Raw genomic sequence first — 10,383 nt, 5'->3', positions numbered from 1 at the left:
CTTTCTGCAAAATCTCCTCTTTGTGGCTCGAGTCAGGTGGGAGTGGACAGAGGTGTCTCCAAAACACAATGCCTTGAGCATTAGGATTGTGCTGCCCTTGGCCAGCTTGGTGTTCCATGGCACATCCTGCCACCCTTGGCTGGTGTGTGGCTGACCTGACAGCAGACAGCTGCCACGTGTGGCCTTTGCCAGGAGCTACTGCACACCAGGGACAGCTTTTCTTAGACCTTGGAAAACCTGGCCTTGCACTGAAGTAGCTTCTTTTTGGGGTGCTGCTTTCATATTACAGACATTTCTCCCTTCTCAGCAAGCTGAACTGACTCAATCAGCAAGGGTGGGGTGGGATGGGGATGGAGCAAGACCATCGCTCTGCCAAGGCAGCAGAAATAGCTGAGTTTCTTTCCAAACACACCATCCAGAGATGTGCCATCCAAATGGTTGAGTTTCTTTCCAAGCCACATCCCCTGCTTGGCTGATCATCTGGGGCTGGTTCACTGGCATCCCCCAGCCCTGCCTCCCTTCCATCCTCAGGAAGGTGTGATATCTTATTTCCACCCTAGACCCATCCTTTATGCTCTCCAGCCTCTCTGCAGCTCCTTGAATGAGGAGGAAGGACGCTCCCTTTTTCAAAGCTGGCAAATGAGGCAGCTTAAGTGCTTTACTCCTTCCTGCCTACGTGTCCCTGCTCGTGTCAGCCCTTGTGCTGCACAATAGCCCAGCATGGTGGAGCTCACCCAGTGCCTTAAGTCCTGCTGGGGCAGCAGGGCTGCCTTGGACCTTGGCTCCTGCCTCTGCCCCTGCAGCTGATGCCAATTCCTTCTGCAGGGGGAGGTGGATCCTGGCCTGGTTCTGCTGGGTGCCCTGGCCTGCAGGCACTTGGTGCTGCCTCCTGCAGCTTCACCCGACTGCATGGCTGAGGCTGGCAGAGCATCACTTCCATGGATGGCTTCCACTCGTCAGGGGACACTTGTGGAGTCCTCAGGTGCCAGGTCCCTGCTGTGCCCCAGTGCTGGGGAGGTGCTCTGTGCATCCATGTGCCATCTCCAATGTGCTGCTCTGTGACCGTCACTTAAAAAAATGAGGCTGCTCTAAACCCATGGGGAATTTATTTTCCTGGAGATGTTTGGTCTGAATATCTTGGCTCTTTATGTTTCCTTCACTCGGCTGGCACAGAGGATAACTCCTCCCTGGTCCCTTCTTCCCTCCTGTGGCTGTGCTGAAGCCCTCAGGGGTAAAGGAAGAGGAGGACTTGGAACCCCTTCACCTCACTCAACCCCACATGCTTCAGACTGACCAACTGGTCCTTCAGTCTTTGCCTCCTCCTCAATCATTAGTCTAGGGTTTTCCCACATGATCCGTGTATTCCAGCTTCCACATGGTGCTGGTTCAGCTGGCAGTGTTAGGGAAGCCATGGTGGAAGGTGGGATGCTCATGGTTTTCTCAGCAAGGAGGAGGCACCAGGACTACATGCTTGGGCCAAATATTCTCTGGTTTTATCTCATGTTTGGACGCATCCTCACCTGGTATAAGCCAGCTCCCTTGGCTGAGCGCCCAGGATGCTCTCTGGAGACATGGAGATGGGCTGTGCAGCTGAGGTTTCCAAATCTTCCATGATCATCAGGCAGCCTGGAGCTTACCCAAGCTCCCTGGTTCTCCAGGTGTCCTGTGGGGTGTTGGGCAACAGGGAAGGGTTCCCTCCTGGGGCAGGCACATTTTGGGGAGTTTGCGTTGCTGCTCCCACTCCCAGGGCTCCTGGTTTATCCCATGGCAGTAGTGGGAGACTGGGCAACCAGGATCCACTTGGTGAATGCTGTGTGGGCTGTTGTGCCTGGGCTGCTGCTTCCTCCTGCCTTCAGGGCACATCATCCCCACCAGTGTCCTCCTCCCACTGCTGGAGGTGCTGTGCAGTGGAAAAGCTGCTGCTCTCCATGTGTCAGCCACCTGCCAGTGACAGAGCCGTGGTGTCCTTCTGCAGGGCTGCTCCTGATGGCACCATGGCCTGTAAGCCATCTGCCTGGAGGCACTCCCAGCAGGAGGAGGGTTTGGCAGGTGAAGGTAGACATGGCACATGCCTTTCCCTGGGAGCTGGGACAGGCTTGCAGCTCCTGTGGACATGGTCCCACTCCCCCAAAGGGAGCAGCCACTTCTGCTCTCAGGACATGGCGTGGTTGACCCTGTTGTACTGCTCAGTAGACACAAGCGATGGGAATTTCCTATCCCAGCTCCAGAATCAGCTCTGTTTGGGATACTTAGAAATGGGTTGGAAAAGTGTCTCAATCCTCCCACCATCACTAAATTCCTTGCAGTTCTGTGACAGTGCTTTTGGCACTGTGAGGGTTAACCACCAGGCTTTTTCAGCATTCATAGCACCGGGTGGAGATTTTCAGAGATTCCCAGCTCTACTGTGCCCAACTCTCTAAAATTAACCATGTAACCTTCCTAAAAATACTCAGAGGGTAGTAGCCTCTGGAGAGCACCAGCACCACTTGCTCCTGGTTTCTAGACCAAGCCATTGGAGAGATTAGATCACCTGCCATCCTATGTCTCACAGCCCTGGAAAGCCCCTGGCTTTCTCAAAGTCTCCTGCAAGGCACAAGAGTCCAGGTCTCGACCTGAACCTGCCTTTCCAAGCCAGCCCCCTTCCTGCAGCACCCTCCTCTTCTTCACTTACTGTTGTTGGGAGCTGGTACCTGCCCACACATTTCTGCATGAGGTGACAGTGCCAGCTTCAGGTTTAATGTGCCGTGGGCAGGAGCATCACCAGCTGCACCAGAGGCCTTGGGAGGGGAGAAGTGTCCATGGCCTTTCCCTGGAGCAACCCCTGGGCCTCCCCATGGGTGTGGGAGGCCCAGGCAAGGAGGACTAGCTGGGCCCTTCCTCTCTTTTTTTTAAGGCACGTGGGAGGAGGACATAAAGGGCTTGAGGAGGAGGGAGGGAGCTGAATTTTCCATGAGCAGCTGTCAAAATGTAATCTCCTGCGTTGCTCCGGCTGGCAGCTTAGGCAGGATAAATTAACGGGGATTTCGGGGAATGTGGAAAATACCATGGCCTGGAGGGGGCTGGCCATGTGGAGAGCAGCTCTTTCATCCTCAGGACAGGCTCCTGCCTGAACTGTGAAGGGATGTTCCAAGGCACCGGGCTTGGTGCCTGCTGCTGTTTGGTGCTGGCTGTCCCCTGATCCCACTGGTTCTCTGCCTGTCACCTTCACCCAAAGGTCACCTGGAGGAGGGGTGGGGAGTTCACCTCTGCCTCCCCTTCCCCACTGGTGGTGAGCTCCTGTGCCTGCCATGGAGGGAAACACAGGCAGTTGCTTTTGCAATGTCAAGTGTTTGTGCCGACAGCTGGGGTGCAGGGCAGGCCCCCGCCCTGGGGGCCTTTCCACACCGGTGCCTCACTCCTGCTCAAACTTGGGAATTTATGAACTGCATATTCATCTTTCCTTTTTTTCCCCCCTCCATCTTGTGAAATGCAGAGCCAGAAAAGTGTGTGTGTGCTTCTGCACTTGGCTCAGCCCCCAGACCTGTCTGGCTGGAGGATGCCACATACGTGCTGGGGCTTGAGCCTGGGCCCCTCCGTCTGCCCAATGTCCCCACGTCCTTGCCACGGGGCTGTGGCGGTGTCAGGAGTCCCGGTGCCCCAGCCAGCTGCCCAGGGAGCAGTGAGGAGCATGAGGAGGCGTGAAAACACACCACCAGCCGCTCGCTGAGCCTGCAGAGGACCCTGCTCGTTGCCTGGCCCTGCTGCTTTGCTGGCAGCCATGCCCTGGCAGCCACAGACCAGGCAGTTTCATCTGGGGCCTTTTCCCTTTACACTGGTTGCACGTCTCATAGGATCCCTTCGGGTGCTGCCGGAGCTGGCAGATCTGGGACAGCTGTTTAAAATAACACATTGGCACAGAAAAGGGGGGACCAGGGGAAACGAGGTCTGCCCACACACAGCACAGGGAACAGTACTGAACCTCTACGAATGCCGTGCCCTGACACAGAGGTTGCAGACAAAATGCCTTTTCCAAAGGGAGCCCTTCACAGCCGTTCCAGGGAGTTGCTGCTGGAAGCAGTGCCCAGAGCTCCCGGCAGGGACCGGCGCCGGTGGCGCTGGCAGCCCATCCGTGCCAGGCAGGAGCAGTTCAGGCGGGGCCAGGGCCAGGGCCAGGCGGGCTGCCAGGGGAGAGGGGCACCAGGAGGGTGTCTGCAAGGGGAGGCCGGCTGGGGCTCGCAGCAGGCAGCCTGGGAGGCCATCTGAGCTATCCATGCTATAAATACACCGAGTGGGTAAACACTTGGGAGGAGGAAAAAACCAGCGACTTCAGCTAATGGGCACGGCTGCCACAAGGTATAAATCGGTCAGGAGTAAAATTAGGCTGGAGAGGAGGAGGCAGATCGGTGCTGCTGCCCACGAGGCCCTGGCTGCAGCACTGCCCTATCGCCTGGGGCTTGGTGCAATTGGGGCCGGAGTCAGAGCAGACACCCTGTGGCTCAGCCAGGCTGGGCAGGGATCTGTTCCCAGGGTGGCAATGCTGCAGGCCAGCAGGACACCCCACTGGAGGAGCGCTGGGCTTGAGGGCTCCTTCTTTTAGCAGGTCCTTTTAGAGCCAATCCCATACCATCCATAGTGCTCATCCTTGCTGCACCCTCCTGGGAATTAACGACACTCTGGAGGGGCAGGATCCAAGGACCTGGGAAGTGAACTGTATTTATCACTGCTGCTAATGAGCACTGGAGTGTTGAGAAGTTACAGGGGCTGTTTGCACAGCAGAGTTCTGAGCTGCCTCTCCTTAAAGCCACCCTGTACTTTGTCTCTTACAAGAAGCAAAGAAAAAAAAATGCCCTGTCCACATCCACATGGTGGCAAACAAGAACCTGATTCATCCTTAGATAATTTGTGTTCATTCTTTTTCTTTTCGTTCCTGAGCAGCCTTTGCATATATATGAAGAAAGCTCTTAAGCGGCACTGCAGTCAAACCTGATCTGCTTTTAGAAGGCAGATCCTTAAATTACCCTCTCCCTCTCTGCAGGCAGGGAATTGCTGGATATTCTGGTGCAAACCCGTGGTGGTGGCACGCGCGTGTTCGGCTCGAGCTGCGCTGCTCTGCTGGGCAGTGACAAACCTCGTGGCCTTGAGCTGGCTGCAGTGGAAGGGCAGGGAGTCCCAGAGGGGCGACCTACAGGGCTGCTTGGGGTTCTGCTCCTTGTGAGTTTGGGGCTTACAAACTGTGTTTGGGGCAGCCTCGCTCAGTGGGGCCGGGGGCGATGCCGTGGTGGTCTGCATGGCTCGAGCAGGTGTGACACTGGTGTGACACCCTGGCACCACCCCAAGCCAGGTCACAGAGCAGATCTGGGCATCCCATCCAGCTTCATCCAAGAACCTAAATCACCAGGCAGAGTCAAGGTCAAGCTGGCTCATCAGCCTGCAGTGTCCCTCTGCTTCTGGGGAGGCAGGCTGGCAGTGGAGTGATGAGCACCCACTTCACCCCTGTGAAAAGCTGGACAAAGCAGCCATTTGTGTTTGAGGCTCCAATCTGCCAGTCCTGTGCTGCAGCCATAGAAAAAAACTCCTTCCTTGCAGCTTTTCTGGCTCAGCCATGTGGTGCTGAGCTCTGGCAGCAGGGACAGCGCTGTCCAGGCACAGGGACGTGCCCATGCACTGCCAGTGGCTCGGTGCTGCGTGCCCCAGGCTGCTGCTCGCCCTTTAAGGCCTGGCAGCAGCTGATGGCCACGTGTGCAGTGCCTTGGCACGCTGTCCGTGCCCTCTGCGCGGCAGGCACAGGGACGGCCAGCGCACCAGCTCGGCGGCTGTCCCCTGTTCGGTGGCTGTCCCCACGCTGGCGGCTGCTGGTGGCCGGCACAGGATGAGCGGGTGCCCAGTGGGTGCTGTGTGGGGTGAGGGTCACCATGCAGGCAGCAGGTGAGGGGCTGCCCGCTGCCGTGCCCCCCCATGGCCCCAGGGATTCCCCGGGATGCAGGGTGGATGACTCCTGCCCTCGCTAAGGGCTCATCTCTTTGCTCTCCTTCCAGGTTTCAAGTGCCCCATTTGCTCCAAATCTGTGGCTTCTGACGAGATGGAAATGCACTTTATCATGTGTCTGAGCAAACCTCGCCTCTCCTACAACGGTAAGGGCCAGGCTGTGTGGGGGACACGGCGTCCTGCCACCCTGGGAGGCTCCGGGTGGCTGAAGAGACGTTTGCTGCGGGCAGGCGGCTTGGCTGGGCTTCCCAAGAGGGCTGTGCTCCGGCAGGATGGTGCTGCTCCACTCTGCTCCCCTGTCATGGCTCAAGCCTGCTCCTTTTGCTTTTCGGCTCCTTTGTAACACAGCCCCCTACCCCGAGGGGGCCCCTTCCCCTCCCCGTGGTGCCAGAAGGAGCCCTCCTGGCACGTGTCCTCCTGGGCTGTCCCCCAAAGGGTCATTGCCTTCCTCCCCTCCTTGCTGGCCTTGAGCACTGGGCTGCAAGCTCCAGCTCCGGCATCTCCCACCTCTCTCCTGACCACTAGTGTGGGAGTGATGCTCACCCCCTGCTGGTTGGTGATTTTTGGAAGCCAGGGTAAGGGTTGTGTTCACTCCAGATGCCCCAGACCCATGTCCCCCCTGTGCCTCCACAGGAGCCTCCTGCCAGTGTTTCCCAGCACTGTTGCCATTCCACCCCATCCCGGCTGCCCCTGCAGCAGTGACCCTGGGCTCCACTCCATCCCAGGGAGGGGAGTGCTCTGGTGATCCCTGTCTCACTGCTGCCCTGTCCTCCCCCCACAGATGACGTGCTGACCAAGGACGCCGGCGAGTGCGTGATCTGCCTGGAGGAGCTGCTGCAGGGGGACACCACAGCCAGGCTGCCCTGCCTCTGCATTTATCACAAAAGGTACCATGAGGGGACAGCCAGGCAGGTGGCAAGGGGACAGGCAGGGACACCTGAGGCTCAGCAGCATGGTGGTAACATGCTCTCCTCTTGCAGCTGTATAGACTCATGGTTTGAAGTGAACAGATCTTGCCCAGAGCATCCTTCTGATTGACCCGCCGGGCGTGCTTGCTGACTTCTCTCTAAGGTGAGCCTGTGGTGGGCTGCTCAGAAGGGACATTCCCATGCTGGGTTTAAATCCAGGCCTGGAAGTGGAGGACAGGGTGGGACAGGGTGGGACGTGACAGCCAGGGCTCCTGCTCCTCACCCGGGACGGTCTCTCTCTGCCTTTGCAGGGCACCTTGCTATACCTGCTGTACCTCCTCTCCCCGTCCCCCCTGCCCCGCCTGGAGTTTTGGGCTGACTTTAAATTCCTCAAGAAGACAAAAATAAAACCCAGAAACTTGAATCCACTTGGGACAACGGCGCAGTTTTTGTTTTATTTTATTATTTTTATTTGTTCTGTTGTTTTTCTGCTTTTTGTTTTGTTTTTTGTTTTTTGGTTTTTTTTTTAATTTAAAAGACTTAAAACAAAAAGAAACATCCAGGAGACGACAGTGTGAGAAAAGCGGAGCGACCTGCTCTCCCCACCACAGCCGCTGGTCACCAGGAGAGCTCTGCCTGCCAGGGAGCCCCCGGGGACGCCCTCGGCCCAAACCCTGCCATGATGTTTGGCTTTTGTCCCCGAACCGAAAGGGGAAAGCTGCCGGGGGACAGCCGGCCAAACGGAGCACGTGGCATTTCTCACCGACAACCCCCCACCTCCCACCCGGACTCGCCCGGGGGCTCTGCTCGGTTTTTTTGCACTGACTAAACGGGAAATTCCTCCTCTCTCCTGTCTCCCTTTTGGAGATCTCCACCCCGGGCCCCGGCAGCGTTGAGATGGGGACTCTGCCCCACGCCGGGAGCGGGGACACTGCTTCCCCCTGCTGAGTCGCAGGGGTCCGTCTTTCAAGTGTTTACAATGAGAAAAAAAAAAGGAAAAAAAGGATAAAAAAAAGAAGAAAAAAACAGAAAACGGACAAAAAAAAACCACAAACAACAAACCACAACTGAAGCTTCGTGTTGACTGGCGTGTTCTTCAATTTGAGCTTCCCTGCCCCGGTGATGTTTACAGACTGGTCACTCTTTAACTCAGCTATAACCACTCAGAGACTGGAGAGCTGCAGCATCCCCGCCGCCCCTCCTCTGCCCCCTCGCTGGGCTCCTCTTGCCAAAACTGCCTCCCCTCTTTCTTTTCCATCGGCTTTGAGTTGGACCCTTTTGAGGAGGGTATGGGGAAGGCCCCAGTGGCCCCCTGGATGCTCCCAGCCACCCCGAGTCGCAGGGGTGGCTTTGCTGGAGGTGCCAAGATGGTGTCATTTCATGGCAGTGACCCCCTCGCCCATCCCCGTCCCCTCCTGGCGCGGCGGGCGTGTTTTCATTGGTGAGACCTCCCCTGCTGGTGGCCGTGCCCCTGCGGGAAACCTTTCTGTATTTATATATTAAAAAAAAACGGGGGAAAAAAAGAGTTCAGAGCTTGGGGGGAGCTTCCTTCATTAGTCAAGGTGTTTTGATATGGTATTAAAACAATGTTCAATAAAACATTCACTGTTATTTTATTTCGCTGGCTTTCTTGATGAAGCAGATGATGAAGCAACGACACCAGTTCCCCTTCTCTGTGCCTGCCACGTGGGGATGGCCACAGTAGTGCTCGGCAGGTCCCAGAGAGCTCCCACCTGGCACCAGCAGCACTGCAGCTCAGGGGAAGTGGCTGAGGTGGGACCCTGATAATGCCCTGCCCTGTGTGTGCTGTCTGGGACTGAGGCCTCCTGGGAGAGGGCTGGGGGTTCCTATCCCTCTAAACAACTTCACAGCACATGGACAGTGCGAGTCCAAAGGGTTTATTGGGGGTTTGAGGATCCCTGACCCCCAGAAGTGGGGATGGGGTGATTTGTAGGGACACATACAGTGGCACTGCAGGGCCGCATGGCCACCCTGGCCTTGACTCCAGGGGCTGAGGCTCCCCAGTGCCAGCTCAGTGCTGGTGCTCCCCCTCAGAGCACCTTGCCAGGGTTCATGAGGTTGTGGGGGTCGAGTGCAGCCTTGATGGAGCGCAGGGTGTCCAGGCCCTCCGGGCCCAGCTCCTCCTGCAGCAGTGCCCGCTTGCCCAGCCCCACGCCGTGCTCCCCGGTGCAGGTGCCCCCTGCTGCCAGTGCCCGCCTGTGGGACAGGGAAGGACAGGGGATGGGGACATCTGTCTATCCTGCCCCAGCCCCCCAGAGCACCCTGCCCCCACCTGCCCAGGCGCTGGGTGAAGGCGTGGATGCGCTGGGCCTCCTCTGGGTCCTGGGAGTTGAAGATGAGGATGCAGTGGAAGTTGCCATCGCCCACGTGTCCCACCATGGGTCCTGCAAGGCCACGAGTCAGATGGGCTGTGGCGTGGAGCATGGTGACCCCTCACCCCCCTCTGTCCCAGGGGGCTGTGGCCCTGCTGACCGGTGATGTTGGAGGCCTGCAGGTCCTGCTTGGTCTCCACCACCACTTCAGGCAGGCGGGAGATGGGCACACAGACGTCTGTGGAGTAGCCCTGGGCCAGGAAGGGCAGAGCTGTGGCACTCAGAGCACCATGGGCACTGCTGCCATCATCCCCACCCCTGTGCCTACCTGGCAGCCAGGCCGCAGGGCCAGGGCAGCGTACCAGGCGTTGTGGCGCATGGACCAGAGCCGCTCGCGCTCCTCCTGCCCCTCTGCCCAGGCCAGGCCAGAGCCACCGTTCTGTCGCACGATCTCCTCTGAAGGTGACCAGGAGCTCTGGGACAGGACCCATGGCACCCCCAGGCACCCAGGCCTTACCCAGGACCTCCAGTGCCCATCCTGGGCACCTATCCCACATTCTGGGATACTCCTGGTCCCTCTGTCCCTTGTCCCTCGGTCCCCATCCACCACCCTGTGACACCCCTAGTTTCCCCTGTCCCATGTTCATGAGCCTCTCAGCAGACCCCCAGAGCACACACCCATCCCTCACCCTAGTGTCTTCCCAGTCCCCGTCCCAGGCATCCATTGCTGGTCCCCTCTCCCTGGTGCTGGGCACATATGCCTCTCCTCAGGACACCCCTGATCTCCCATCCCCTATCCATAGGCAGCCATCCATGATTCCAGGCCTCCATTTCTATGCTCTGGGCACTTGTCTCTCATCCTGATGACCTCAAGGTCTCCAGTCCCCACCCAGCCCTGGGCACCCATCTGTCACCCCAGGACATGCCTGGTCCCACTGTCCCATGTCCTGGACATCCATCACTCACCCCAGTGCTACATCATGGCCCCCCAGCACCATGCTTCACTTCAGAACACCCTGATCCCCCTGTCCCTGAGCACCCATCCCTCATCCCTGGGTGTCCATCATGGCCCCCAGCCCCAGATACCCCCTCCTCCTCCCTGTTCCAAGCCATACCCGTCTGCTGCTGCTGCTCAGCCAGGCTACGCTGGGAGCCGGGGCGCTCCAAGAGCAGCGTGG

General features: G+C 58.1%; 2 protein-coding genes across 2 annotated transcripts in view; one reads left to right on the top strand and one right to left on the bottom strand.

Moving 5' to 3' along the window:
* The window catches only part of ZNRF1 (zinc and ring finger 1), a 19,520-nt gene extending 11,032 nt beyond the window's left edge, over window positions 1-8,488 (top strand). The window contains exons 2-5 of the mRNA XM_005422814.3: window positions 6,015-6,110; window positions 6,746-6,851; window positions 6,945-7,035; window positions 7,184-8,488. Coding sequence (XP_005422871.3) covers window positions 6,015-6,110; window positions 6,746-6,851; window positions 6,945-7,002 — 260 coding nt within the window. The 3' untranslated portion in view covers window positions 7,003-7,035; window positions 7,184-8,488. The remainder of the gene's footprint in view (window positions 1-6,014; window positions 6,111-6,745; window positions 6,852-6,944; window positions 7,036-7,183) is intronic.
* A 199-nt stretch (window positions 8,489-8,687) lies between these two features.
* The window catches only part of LDHD (lactate dehydrogenase D), a gene marked incomplete at its 5' end in the record, with an annotated part of 3,195 nt that continues 1,499 nt past the window's right edge, over window positions 8,688-10,383 (bottom strand). Inside the window, 4 exons of the mRNA XM_005422813.3 lie at window positions 8,688-9,089; window positions 9,166-9,277; window positions 9,366-9,456; window positions 9,534-9,678. Of these exons, the coding sequence (XP_005422870.2) occupies window positions 8,924-9,089; window positions 9,166-9,277; window positions 9,366-9,456; window positions 9,534-9,678 (514 nt within the window). The remainder of the gene's footprint in view (window positions 9,090-9,165; window positions 9,278-9,365; window positions 9,457-9,533; window positions 9,679-10,383) is intronic.

The sequence above is a fragment of the Geospiza fortis genome, unplaced genomic scaffold, assembly GCF_000277835.1.
Source record: "Geospiza fortis unplaced genomic scaffold, GeoFor_1.0 scaffold97, whole genome shotgun sequence".
In the NCBI taxonomy this organism is placed as follows: domain Eukaryota; kingdom Metazoa; phylum Chordata; class Aves; order Passeriformes; family Thraupidae; genus Geospiza; species Geospiza fortis.
Note: the sequence above shows the minus strand (reverse complement) of the source record. Positions and strands in the feature narration are given on the sequence as shown.